The 14,188-nt window shown below is 48.4% G+C and overlaps 1 protein-coding gene across 3 annotated transcripts in view; it reads right to left on the reverse strand.

Annotated features, from left to right (window-relative positions):
- The window catches only part of LOC132078622 (rho GTPase-activating protein 39-like), a 61,129-nt gene extending 55,807 nt beyond the window's left edge, over positions 1-5,322 (reverse strand). For all 3 annotated transcript variants that reach the window (XR_009419280.1, XM_059480878.1, XM_059480876.1), the window contains exon 1: positions 5,213-5,322. Coding sequence is in view for 2 of the 3 variants with exons in the window: in XM_059480878.1 (XP_059336861.1) it covers positions 5,213-5,223 (11 nt within the window). In the remaining variant the exon portion in view is untranslated. The remainder of the gene's footprint in view (positions 1-5,212) is intronic.
- Between the last annotated feature and the right edge of the window lie 8,866 nt (positions 5,323-14,188).

Genomic DNA, 14,188 nt, shown 5'->3' on the forward strand with positions numbered 1-14,188 from the left:
AGGCCCAGGACTGCTCTGCTTCAAGTTGAGACAGGAACACACAGCAAATCTGGGGAGCACAGGGTGCTCCCTCTTCATCTGTGTTGAAGCACTTGCCACTGAGGAAGGCAAAGCATAGCAAGAGCTTGGTTCAAGGAGCTGGGCACAAGCAGAATACAAGAGGGGTAAGAAAATACACCCTCCTTAGAGAACCAGACTTCTATTTTCCTCTAGTGGTTGATGAAGATGTCAGCAAATAATTTTAATAAGACCCTTTTTTTCAGAAGTTCTAGCACTCTGCAGCATAGAGCCCTTGCTAGAATTTCATACAAGACCTAAAGCAAAAAGAGACAAAAGAGCCTGAAAAAACAATAAACTTAGCATCTCCAGCACTTTAGTCTTTCAGTGTGGTTTTTTCAGGAAGAATTTTCTACAGCTGATATTGTAGAACCTCAAGCCCCTTCTTTTTGCCTGAAGCATGTAACAGGGGGAGGCCATGTCTCCTTGCTATGCCAAGATTCACCTGGGAATCACAGAGTGCTTTCCCTCTCCCATGCTTCGCTGCAACCAAATAATCTGAACCTCCAGCACTCTCATTTTAAGTTTCCCAAATATCTTTTGGCTGTGTGAGTTGCATAACCAAAAAATGCCAGCTGACAACGCACAAAGAAAAAAAGCCTGGGAGAGTAGCTGGAAGATAGTTGACACTAGCTACACTGGAATTTACTGGGCTACACTCAACTGGAAATATAAAACACTTAATTCTTACAGCAGTAACTTCAAACTCACGGAACAGCAATTAGGATGAGAGAATATATGCCAAATAATGGTACCTCCAATATCCCATGAGACAAAGACCAAGCACAAAAGAATTTTCTCTTGACCTACAGTCTCTTCCAGATGTATGAGGCAGATGGACCTCAGAGCTGCTGCTTCAGTTAATGCTTTCCTGCCACTCCAAGAACTGACTGCTTTAAGAAACTATCCAAAGCAGAGTACTCTTTCTCATGAAAAGCATAAAACCCATCAAACAGACAGCTTGCTTCAATGGATACTCATGACTGAGCTACCAAAAAACACAAGAAATTATTTACTCATTAAGGCTGTCTTTCCTACATGGGAACAGCCTTCATTGGCAAAGGCAGGAATAAACATTAAATATGTAATATTGACAGCAGAACTTAGGAACCTCCTATGAATCCAGCTAAAACCAAATTCAGAACAGTGCCTGTTCTGGAATTTCTTTTTATTACAGATAAGAGGCACTTCCTGAACTATTTGAATCTGCCTGGGGGACTTTTTATAGAAACACAAGCGTATACACGTCACAGGGCACAAATAATTGCACTCCACTTGGGAAGAAGGACTGACCGAGCCTAAATGGAACATTTCCATTTCTAACCTATCTATTTGCTGAAAGCTTGCAAGCATCTCCTCCTAATTGCATCATCCACTGAGAAAGCCATTTCAGGAGTATAGCAGGAAAAGGAGACTACAAGACTACAAGAAGGAGGAAACACTGCTTTCCTTTGAACTTCTGATTAGTTTCCATCAAAAGACTCTGATCTGTCTGAAGGCGTTTCCCAAAGACCAGGCTTTATCTGCATAGGCAAACACTGGAAGGTTTGACTGCCCCTTAGGAGCTAGCTCCAGGCCATGCTGGACCTGCTGATGGAAGCACCTTAAAAAGGTTTTGGCAGCAATGGTAGACAGGACAACCACCTTGTCCTCTACAGCCCCTCTTCTGCTTCTGCCAGAAGAGCTACTGGAGGAAAACAAACTCCTGGCTTCACTTAAAGCCAGTCACCCCTAAAACATTTCATTCCAAGGAAACTTCCCTGGTAAGCTTACCAGGCTCAGCAGCATGTTTAGAGGAGTAGCGACAACAGGAGCAAGCATATGGCAGAGGTCAGGCTTGCTGATAACTTCTCCCACCTGCATTATTTCCACTGACTTTGCAGAGCTAACAGAGACTTTTGCTCTCCCAGTTTATTTACTGCCAAGTGAAGCACCACAATCCAGTCCATCCAAGAAAAGGCTCATTCAGCAGACAAGAGTGGAATGACCTGCTGCGGGGCATGGGCTTGTTCCGCACTCAAAGCTAGCTACAGAGAGGATATTTATACATGGCCTTATTTAAGCCAACTAAGAGGCTAAACCAGAACAGGGCACATGGACCCAGTTCAGAGGATGTGGAGGGCTCTGCAAGGCACAACAGTGAGAGGCTTGGATGCCCTGCCAAAACTAGAAGACCTCTCTACTGCAAAGTCACAGCTGAGTTTAGACACACAGAGCCCATCAGCAGCTCCAGGGCAGGGTGATGAAGTGTCAAAGTTTTCATTCACTCCTAAATGGAAGTTGCTAAAAAACATGGAAACTGGTATTCATGCAAATTCAAAGCCTGAATTAATCTGAATTAACTAAAAACAACAAAGTAGGCTAAAGTGACTCGAGATTCAATAACAAAATGAAGAGTCCTCATTGTAATCCCCACAAAACACATGAATCCCTTACATTTTCTATAAATCAAATTAAAACAGCCAACCAGAACAGCAGGTTTCCTGCTGAACAAACACACTTAGTACCATTCCCAGCCCTTCCACCCAGCTAACATGACTTCAGCAACCTCAGTATTTCTAGGTAGGCATTTCTTCGCACCCATCCTGAGGCAGTTTAATACAAACAGCCAAAAATCTGCTGCTAAAACAGCAAGCCCAAACTTAAAAGCTTTCTTCTCAATAAGTAAAGTGACAACCCAAGTAGTATCATTACTAAAGCATTTACCCATCAGGAAATACAGATATGACATATATGACTTCCAAAAAAGGGTTAATGAATATTTATTAAATGGCACTGCCAGCGGAAAAAAACAAGCCACGCTCACGGGCCAAAAAGTCAGACTCCTATAGCTGTTTATGCTCTCTTACCTTTAATTGCAGAAGTAATTCCCTTAAAGCTGATTTTATGTATCTTAAAGCTCTTCCCACAGTCCCTCAACAATGCTAATAATTCTTCCTCCACTGCTCTCAGAGGAAAAAAATCCCTTGGTCCCTGATCTACAAAACTTTACCGGTTTGTTATCAGGCAGTTACCCCAATCCTGTGAAGGCAGCCCCAAAAGAATGGCAGAATGGATTTGAAAAATGACTCAAAGCTCAGACACCAATACAAGGAAATCCACAAGATGTTCTTACCCCTTAGGCAGCTCACTACAGGAATTCCAGGCTTTCATCTTTGTACCACACATTATATTTTTCTAGGAATCAAGTAAGGCAGTTGAATGGGAGGCACTTCTTTTGTGTCCCTAAAGCAGGGCAGTACTCGGTAAGCCCTGTTCTGCATGGCATATTATGCATGCATGTCTCCCACGAGGATTTCTGCTGCAAATCCAGTCAGGGTGAGGCTGAAGTCAGACTTTTGCATCACAAGGATGACTGTAAAATTCTCTCAATTACAAAATGCACCAGATGTGTGGACTGAGATCTCACTGCAGCTTATGTTTGCCCAACTAAGGCCAAGATATCTGTTTTAGCTAGGCAAGCCTGTTGTGAATACAGAAGGCATGTGAACTATCTGCACAAAACTGTGGCTTCTAAATCTGCATTCCTACAATCCACTGTAATCTCAGCATCCCTCCAAACAGCCTCCATCCAACTGCTAGGAAGAGTTGTCTTGTCAACCCAGCAAAACCCAAATTCAAAAGCACTGAAGAGACAGCAAGGGATACACAGGTAAAACACACTGAAATCCAGCACATGAAGCTTTGTACTCATCTGCACCAGCTAGTGGAATGATAGTCTCAAATCTACAAGATTTTGTTGGCCTTTAGAGTTTACCCCAAAATGACGAATCTACAACCTCCATCTCCAAGCGCCTTTGGCTGTCACAAGCACAGAGGCAGAAGCAGCTGCTGTGAGGTGCTGCTCCTGGCAAGATGAGAGAATGCTGCTGTGCTCATCACTTTGCTCAGTCTGAATTCTGGTCTTTTAGGGCCACCCTCAATGGGATTTGCTATCCCTTCCCAAGATGCTCCTTACAGACTAACTTAAACCCTGGTCTGCTGCAGGAGATGCAGAAGGAAAAAGAAATAAAACAACTTCAAATGCGAGAGAAATAAAAAATTATTCCAAACACCTTGCATCACCAATGAGGCACTGAGTAAAAGGCCAGTGCAACTCTCCCCCTGCCAACAAGAATGTGAGAAGCCGTCTGAAGAGAGAATCACACTGCAGGAATTTTAAATCGATCAAGTATTTAACCTAGAATGAAAAAAAGACACCAGCAAAACAGCACAACTGCAACTGGCATCAGCAACAACAAGGATAGTGCCTCTGCACGTTCCTCCTGGCAGAATCAAACTTAATTTAACCACTTCAGGCCGATGATCCCAGACGCGGAGGGACCAGGAAGAGTTCTCCTTCAATGGGGTTATTCACTGGAGCCGTAAAATCCGCCTGAGTTTGTCGGAAGCCGGATGCAGCCTGGGAAACTGGCCTGGCTACCTGGTCCTCCATTTTCACTGCCAACAGGTCATCCTGTCTCCCAACCCACTTCCAGGAGAGGACAAAACCCTCTCCTGGCCCTGCAACAGCCACACCCGATAGTATTTTCACTGTCATTCTGTAAAAGCGCTTATTTTTTAAGCGAAAGAGAGAAAACTACGGGAGCACCCAGCCCAGGGCCAGCGAGCTCGGACTGGAACGGGCACAAAACCGTGGTGTGCTCCCGACGAGCCGCCCGTCTTTGCAGGTGTGAGGGCACCCGACAGAGTCCGGCCGCAGCCCCCGGGGAGGCGCCGGGGCCCGGCAGGAGAGAGGACTCCGAGTCAGGGCCGGGCCGGCTACGCTCAGCCGAGCTCATGGCCGCCCGCCTTGCTCGGAGGCCGCAAACAGCCCAGTCCCAGCCCCAGACGGAGGCCCCGGCGGGAGCCAGGACAGTGAGAGAGAGAGGTCCCCTCACAGACAGCCCAGCGCGGCGGGAGGCGGCCCGGGACCACCGCCCCGCACGAGTCTGACCGCTCGGCTCGGCACGGCACGGCTCGGCACGGATCGACTCGACCCGGTCGCATTTCACCTGCCGCGTCGGCTTCCCCGGCCTCGCTTCCACCCTGGCCGGGAGTTGCTCCTGGCCCCAGCCCAGGCCCAGGCCGAGGCCCACTGCCCCGAAGAGCGGCGACGCGTCTCTCCTCTCTCCCCTCTCCCGCGACTCAACAGGTCCGCGGCGACCGCACTCACCTCTCCGCCATGGCCGCTCTGCCCGCGAGCGGGGCAGGATGTGAAACCCGATCCCCGCCCCGCCCGGAGGTGGTGCGGCCGGACCCGGGACCCCCAGCCACTCCCCGGGTCCCTCTGCCGGGGGCTGCTGTGCTGGGACGGGCGGGACGGAGCGGGGCGGAGCGGAATGGGGAGGAGCGGGCCGGGACTGTCCGGGAGTGACGAGGCCGGCGTCAGTGGTGGAGCCGCGGGTCGAGGGCAGCCCCTGGCGGCGGGTGCGGTCGCTACGGAACCCGATCTAGTCCGCCGAGCCCTGCTCCAGCCCGAGGAGTGGAAACAAGGAGAGTGGAAGCGGAGCTGGGACATCAGTTTTGAGTCGCTGAAGCCTTATTTGAGCTACTGGTCAATGGCAAAAGTCAGTGGTCGTGACCTCTTTTGTGAGGAAAGCCGTGGTCAGGCAGGTCACATCCTGCTCTCGCCTCGGGGGTCTTTCGGCAGCGCTGTAGTTGTAGGCCCCAGGTACGGCCTGTGCGCGCCGCTGGATCACAGCTGCACCGGTGAACCGTGTTCTTCCGACGCTGCCTCCCGCTGCCCTGGGCACATGAGGCTTTATTTGTTCTGCTCTGCCCTCTGGTACTCCCGACATCCTGCAAGAGCGTGGATGGAAAGTGGCAAGGGGGACTTGAACCAGTGTGGAACACTAAGAGAGGAAAGTTCCTTTGCCAATGCTAGATGTTGAGCTGTCTCTGCTTCCAGCTGGGAGGGTATAGACCTTTGGGTCAGCCTGAGCTGTAAGGCTGCCATGCTCTGGGTTTGCCCGGATGTTTTCTCTCTCTCTTTTTTTTTTTTTTTTTTTTTTTTTTTTTTTGCCCCAGCAGCTTTGTCTGGGAAGATTTTGCAGACTTTCTGTTTCTTCTCTATCATGAGCACATAGTAGACTGGTCAAAGCTGTGCAGGAATATCAGGTGTGTCTCCAGCAGATGCACAGATCCACCAGCGGCGTACGAGCAGCATAGGTTCAGAGACCTCAAGAACTAGTAGAGCCCTGCTTCTCGGCTAGCATGAGTACTCTAAATAAACAAGCCATGCTCTAAAGGTCAGCCCTGCTAGATCAGCTTCTGTCAGCCACAGCTTTGGGGTATGTCATTTGGCATGGTGGCTCCTGTATATCAGTAATTGCTGCAATGTGCCACTTCTCCCAAGGAATCCTTTACTGTCCTGTTATTCTGGAATAGAAACAATCCCATGTGGATGCAAATCCTGGGGGTTGAGCTGCCCAGATTCCTCAGATCCTATAACTAGGGGTGCAAGATTTGACAGATTCTTGGTGGATTTTGCCACTAACAGAGTGGTTTGGGGCTCATGTTGCACCAGGGAGCAAATGTCTGCTACAGTAAGAAATTAGTCTGTTCAGCTTATTAATGACCCCATGCCAGCCAATGGTCAGGGTCCCACCCAGAGCAACTGCACTCATTTTCAGATGGCATTTTGGCACTATTGAGGACTTGAGGGTAACTTAATCTTAAGACATTCCCATTAAATTCCCACTGCATTTTTAAATAGCAAATAGAGAGACAGTGAGATCATGGTTGCTGCACTTTTGGGCTGGTCACACAGCTGCACTGTGCTTATGCAGGGGCGGGTGGGGGAAGATTGTGTCTCTGCAGCCGGGGGCCAGTGGCAAGTGGGGCCCCCACAGGGGCTGTGAAGCTGCTGGAGATGCCTGAGGTGCTGTGGGAAAGCAGGCAGGAGAAGTTGAGTTCTGTGGGACTGCAAAGCTCAGGGACTGAGGCACAGGCTAACAGGAAAGAAAAGGAGGAGTTGAACCAGGTCTGTGTTGAAAACAAAAATTTGCTGGTGTAGCTCTACTATGATTAAATTGGCATCCCTCCTTGTGGAGATGCAGATATTGCTTACCTTTGCCAGTACAGGTTATACCTGTCCTCAGGGAAACAGTAATACTGGGAAAATGCTTATAGCAGCCTGATAGTCTCTGTCTGTTCAATGGCTCCTGTAGACACAGACTTAGTGTGTAAGAATTTTAACAGTTTGATCATCATTTTTGTGCCAGCAAGGTCTTTTGGGCATGCTGAAAATAGATGCTGGGGACATGGGAGCTTCAGGGCCCCAGCTTCAGGGCCCCCCAAAATGAGTGACCTGCCACAGTAAGTGGGAAGTTGGCTGCAGGATGGACCAGACAAAATATTCATTTTTTGCAACATTCACATTTTATTTTGTGCATTTCAGGGCTTGATGATAATGTGTAGGCTGTTTTCCACCTACTCCTCTGGCAGCCTTGCTGAAGAACCTAAACATCATCACTTCGCTGCCACAGCTCAAACTCTTGGGATGTTACTCTGCAGTAAGAGATCCTGTCTCTCTTCAGGCTAAAATGGGCAAACTGGGGCCTCTCAAGGACGCAGAGGACACACTGACATGACATCTCAGGTTAGTCCAACTCATGAGCTGGCAGCTCTGTGCTGACCTGCACAAAGTCACACAGCAGAAGGGCATCAAAATGCAGAGCAAGGAAGCTACCTTGAAGGCAGAACCTCCCCACTAGAGGAGGGTTACACACCTGCTGACATCAAGGATACTCTTGGGAGCAGAGGTCCCCACCGCTGGAGAAGGAAAGCTGGGTTCAATTTTCCGACACAACAGACAGCTCTGAGGCTGAGCCTTGCACGTAGGTGCCATTGATGCACTAGTGACACAGAGAGGGGGAAAGCAATCCCAGAGGGGGAAGAAGCTAAAGGAAAAGCTTCTTTTGTGGGAACTTTTTCAGATACTTTCACAGCTCAGACAGTCAGGGGCTAAGGAAAACTTCTGCTAGTGGCAATAACACAAGGCAGTTCTTCTCCAGAGATACAGGTGGGTCACTGTGACACCTACTTGGGATATCAAGCTCACCAGTCATGAGACCTGTTATCAATACACCAAAAGTGGCAGCAGGAGGTGAATGTGAAGTGACTTGAGAGCATGGAAAAAACACTGCAGTGTCTCTGAGAACAGAGGGTCCTGGCTCTCTTGCTAATAAAAGAAGAAATAGCCTTCATTAATTGTAAGGCTAGTGAACACCAGATCACTGTAAGATGCGGTAAGAGATCAGTGTTTCCAGACTAAACCATCTCGTTGCTGCCTGTACTTGGCTGAAGGATATACTGTGTAACTGTCACTACAGAACTGCAAAATGAGGCAGCTTCCTGAGATCATACTTGAATTGTTTCTCAGGTACTGCTCCCAAGTGGAAGTAACTGTATTTGGAGTTGTACACCCTTTCATAAAACTGCTCGTCTGGTGCTAATACTTGGGCATACACTCCATGTCAGGAAATTGCAGGTGGAGGTCCTGGCATGAGAGTTATTTCTCATGTGGGGGTGTGGAATAACCAGTGATGCTAAAGCTATGGAAAGCTTAGGATTGCAGTGCTGCTGTCCTGCTTGTATGTCCCAGGCTGAGAGTTCTGGCAATCCCCAGGCAGATATACTACAGATGTGAGCGCAGTCAGCACATTGCCCTAGAGGTTTGGGCCAGCAGGCACTGCTCTTGCTCTGCCTCTATTAACAAACTGGGTTGCACAGCTTGGAACCAGCCCAGTCCAGCACCAGACCCACAGCAACTGTCTTCCATGTACAGCAAGGAAGGGAGTAACAACTCCAGTCAGGTCTGACAAACCTTTGTTGAGAGACTGGTGATACTGGTAGTAGATGCCTAAAATGCTTGGCAAGGTCTGTATGGCTAGGCTTACAGACAGCACTGCCCCAGTGCAGCTGCAGCCTTGGATCCACCTTCCAGGGCACCAGCAATGGTGGGAGGATGAGTTGGGAAATGCTTCACTGGGGACTCCCGGTGTTACTTCTGAGCTGCATTTGAGCTCAGGTCTTCAGCCTTGACCACACCTCAGCTGTACTCCACTGAAGCTTGTGCCAGGTCCACTCACTGGGTCAGCAGTCACTCAACCCTGGCTGACCCTGGTTATTGACACCAAACTCTCTGCTCCTCTTGCATGGTGAGTATGGCACTGTCGTGCTGTCACCTTGTCTCCTGTCATCCTGTCACGTCACATCTGTCATCCTCTCTTGCCTCCAGCACCCCAAGCCCACGGCTGTAAGGGGGGACAGGAGCAGGAGCCAGTCAGTCAGTGTGCTCTTGTGATGAGGGAGCCAATAATACCAAAACACATTCTGTGAAAGCCCTGTGTTAAATAGGTCAAACTACTGCCCAGATACTCCTATGAGTGTTTACATGTGGGCTCACCATGGGGAGCTCTTTGCTGCAACAAGGATAAAGTGCTGGGCAGATTGGTGGGCACAGTTCACTCAGAGATCTCTGTCCTTGGAGATTTTCAAGGTTTGGCTATGCAAAGCCATGGTTTATCTGATCTAGTATTGGTGAGGGTCTCATTTCAAGCAAAAGTTTGGGCTAATGCTCACCAAAGGTCCCTCCCAACCAACACGTCTGTAACTCCATATCAGGGAGCTAGACATTTGCACCATATGTGGTGAATTCTTCAGTATTTCAGAACAGACATCTTGTATCCAGTGTCTTAAAGATCTTATTGTATGGAACCAGGCTGACTTGGTTGCAGGCGTTGCTGGCTGAAGTTCTTTGGATTGTGTGCTGTGAGAGTTCTCTCTGGCAAATGGTCTTAGCAAGTATGAGGAAAAGAAAAAAACATCCCTGTTCTTCATTAATCCTGTCTGTTTTGTGAAGATGATGATATTGAATAGCCCAGGACAGTCCTTTGGAAAAGGATAGTTGGCGATATTTGACCATTTGTAAAAATACATGTTTTTGAGCATCGATCAGCAGGTTGTAGTGGTTTGGTGGTTTGTTTTGGTTTTTTTTTTTTTTCCCATAGCAGGTGTGATGTAAATTTATATAACTAGCCAGGTCTTTTGCAATGGGCTTTTAAAAAATCATTGTGTCCTAATTTTTTCTGCCTTACCATCTTCAGCTCCTTTGCAGAGTAAGCAGCAGTGCTATCTTGTTACTGCTTGGCAATGCAGCAGCTGTAACCCAACTGTGCAGTATGGGACATGGAAACAGATGGAGCAGCAAATGCTCTTTGTTTCCTCTCCTGCTTTCTAAAACAGATTGTGAGTAAAAACATACAGGGGAGGTTTTTGCCATCTTCCCTGCTGCTGTGGCTTTCTGGCTGCTGACAAAGCCATGGCATTATATAGCAGGGGTAACATCTCCCTTCAGCAAAGGGAAGCGGTGTCCTTTGAGAGGAGAACTGCCAAGAGCAGAAGGGCATTAGATACAATGTCAACATGCCCTTGCATGGGAAGGAAGGGTGCAGTGGGTGAAATAGCTGAACTGAGCCGAGGGCCCAACAAGTCCTGCTTCTCTTGTTGCTCTGAGTCCTGATTTTGGTGTTCACCTGACCTTGGGTGAACCCCATCAGCTCATTAAACTGGCATGCATCAAAAGTGGGCAGTGTTTTGACAGTTAGGAACCTGTCATGGCCTGATGGATGATCTGGCAAAGCAGTGGGATGAGAATGAGGAAAGCAGCCACACTCCAGGATGGGTCAGAAGAATAGGGGAGGAAGGTGGAAGTGGGATGTCCCTTGTGAACCAGATTGACTCTGCTGTCCAGGGTAGTCCTTGTTCCAATACTAGACAAGACACAGGAAGGAGGTCCATGCTCCCAGGTAGCTTTCTAGGAGCCAAACTCTGAGGTTGCTGGCAGTGAAGGTCAGGAAAATATCCCCAGCAGAGGTTTGCCTGCCTTACTTCAAAATTCCTGTGGGATGAAAACTCCCCAAAGTAAGGTACTTATGTTCTTGACAGGTTTCCAAAGGACTTCTACCGTATCACAGCCTCCCATACTTCTCTGTTTCTGGTAAACTCTGCTGCTCTCAAATATATTTCTGCTAAGTTGGCCAGTAGTGCTCTCTACCCTACAGGTGACCTTATACTCTGGAAAACATGGAACTGTTTCACCAACAGCAGCCTTGAGCTGGGCGACACCTGCCCAGAGCAGAGGACGATTGCTGAGAGGCCTGTGGCCAGGGCTTATGACACAAAACTGAGCTAGAACCGCCAGTGCACCCAAACAGCAGCATGAGCGGAAGAGACGGAGCTGTGCTGTTGGGAATTTAGCTGACTAGAGATTGGAAAAGTACAAGGCCGTGGCTAATTCCAAGTCCTGCACCTGCAAGATAGCGTGTCCTTGAGCCTAGCTGGGTATGATAACAAGTGGACAGAGAGACGTGGGGAATAGGGAATGTAGGCCCAAAGGTGCGGCGAGGTGTATTTGGCCTTCAAGGGCAGAGAAAGTCAGAGTCCAGCTAGCTGAGGTTAAGGCCGACACCCAGCTGCATATCCTGCCAGCACCCCTCAGCGTCGCAAGGCCTCAGGCTGTGCTGGTTGCGGACTGAATCGCTGCTAATCGACGAGAAGGAAGGAGTTGGATGCTCGCTGGGGGCGAAATAGGTTTATTGCAAAGCCCACAATGCCAGCCAGGGAGGGAGCCCCTGACATACCAGCGAATGACCCAGAACAAAAGGTGCATTAGGGTATAAAGGGAAGGGGGTGGATCCGGGAGGGGTTTACAAAAACCAATAGGGGGAGAAGAGGGGATGAGCTTAACACAAATGACATAGTGGAGAGCCCAATAGGTACAAGGTATGGGAGGGACCCCGGGACCACAGCCAAACACAACCCCCAAAGAGCAGAAGCTTCTGGAATACTAGGTGGAGTGGGGGGTGATTGACTTGGCCCAGGGAGGAGAAAAAGCATACATGTAAGGGAAAAAGGGGAGGAGGAATTATATAACCTAAAAGATTGCCGATATAACTGGCAGGGCTGTGGCGGGAAAACAGTGCAGAACCATTTTGCACAAAATGGGGGGGAGCAGATACATAAAATGGGGGAGGAATTAAGTGAACTTAATGAACACACTACAACACAAAGGAATGAGGAAGAGTTGATGGTATAGTTTAACCAATAGATTGCTTGGCTTACAGAATATTCATAAGCTTATTATTTGCTGTATAAGTGTCTGATGCTCTCTTCAATAAATGGAACTTGCTTATCACTCATATTGAGTGTCTGAGTTTCCCCTCACCGACAAATGGCTCATCCCCGACAAAGGCCTCATTCTGCAACACTGTGCCACCTCCTTGTGCCTCCCTGCTCACTCTCCCGCTGGGCTGCACAAGCTGCTTGGCCCATGGATGTGGTGTTACATTTTAGTTAAATGGTGTGCTCTGTCTTGCCCCTCGAAAATGTACAGTTTATTCCAAGCCTGTGATCCTCCCCTGCAGGATCATGCATCTGTAAACCCATTGGCCCAAGTCTTATTCCGTGCTCACTTTGAATCTCCCTGTTAAGCTGTGTGGGAGAGACCACAGATGCTCTCTTGGCCCTTTTCTCCCTAGGCTCTCCCTCTCTCCCTCTTCCCCCCTTCACCCTCAGGAACCATGCTGCTCCCGGGGGTGGGACCCCCAATAAACCCTCATCTAATCAGCACCCTCAGAAGCCGTGTGGAGTCTCCTTGCCTGCCTGCTGCTACCAGTGAACACACAGCTTAGGGGGCCCCCGGGGGACTCCCGGGGACCTTCAAACCAACTGCTACAATCTGGCTTTGCTGTGGTTGACGTTTGTGCTGCACAATGTAATATTCTAGGTTCTTGGCAAGAACTGAGTTTATTGTTTAGCCACAGGCAGAACCTGTAACTCCTCAAGTTAATCCTATAGTCTGATGTTTTTTGACAAACTAGCCTTGACAAACTAATTGAATACCCATTTCTGTGAGTAACTTGGAAAGCAGGAACCACAGTCAGGTCTCAAGACATAAAGAAAGATAGGGATTTGTGAGATTACTTTCACCATTTCTGACCAGTGCAGAGACATTTCTGGGGGTAATTCTTCCTAGCCTTCTTGTCTCTGGGATGACCATTCAGACACCTATCTGAAATCCCACCAGGGTGTTTTGCCTAAGTTTTCTCAGCTCCATCCCATTAATTCCTGTTCTTTTTAATTAGCAAAAAAAAAATTGTTCCGTTTTTTTGTTTATAGGTGTCCTCAACTGAAATTTATGCACTTTGTTATTTCTTCCTGTATCCTTTCAATAAAATAAAACAGATTTCATTGTTTAAAATTCAATCCCTTTTGCTCTTGGGTATTGTCTTGACCTCTGTCTGCATACTTACTTATACACCTCCTTACTTATACATAATGAAAACAGAAATCCTATAATGAGCACTAGAAGTGGGTTATAACTCTTAATCTGTTATCCTCTCTCATACAGTCAAGGGTTTCAGGACCAGCTGCGTTCCTGCTGAACTCAGTGGGAACAGCAGCAAATTCTTTGCTCTACCGCATAACTGAAGGGGGAAGTGAAGTTTCCAAATCTGTTATTGCCAGCATTGCAATGCTCAGTGTCCCCCTATGCTGCGCTGACTGTGACAGGCAAGCTGGGTTCCTCTCAGCAAAGAGGTATTCAGCTTTCGGCAAACCCCTTTGGAGGCTGTTCTTTGTTAGTTTTTTAAACATCTTGGAGATCTACTAAGCAGATCAACTCAACCAACGGGTTCTTATATTTTAGTTTGAGTGCTGTGCACTCAGGCTGGGTGCTGGCAGTTTGAAATTGTGCATCTCTGTCCATCTCTGTACCTCTGAGGCTGCTCATTGTGAACAGCTGCTGTTAGAGGAGAGAGAAAACACCTGGGATTGCACCAGAGCAGTGTCTCAGGGGACCACCCCATGCAACCTGCAGGTAGTCCCTCAGAACAGCACATCTGCAGGAGGTTATGGTCAGCCCCGCCATGGTGGAGCTGTCTCATGGGTAGCCCAGACTGTTGAGCAGCTCACAGGGATGAGGCAAGTCTGAGGTCAACTTGGAAAGTCAGTCTGAAGGCTGGGATCAGCATAAGGCCAGTGATGGTGACCAGGAACAGCCCCAGCCCATTACAGGTCTGTAGTAACAAGGCAGAGCTGAGGTTAGGTCAGGCAGGCAGGCTCCAGGTCAGGGTCAGAGGCTCAG

Source organism: Ammospiza nelsoni, chromosome 12 (assembly GCF_027579445.1).
Source record: "Ammospiza nelsoni isolate bAmmNel1 chromosome 12, bAmmNel1.pri, whole genome shotgun sequence".
Taxonomy (NCBI): Eukaryota; Metazoa; Chordata; class Aves; order Passeriformes; family Passerellidae; genus Ammospiza; species Ammospiza nelsoni.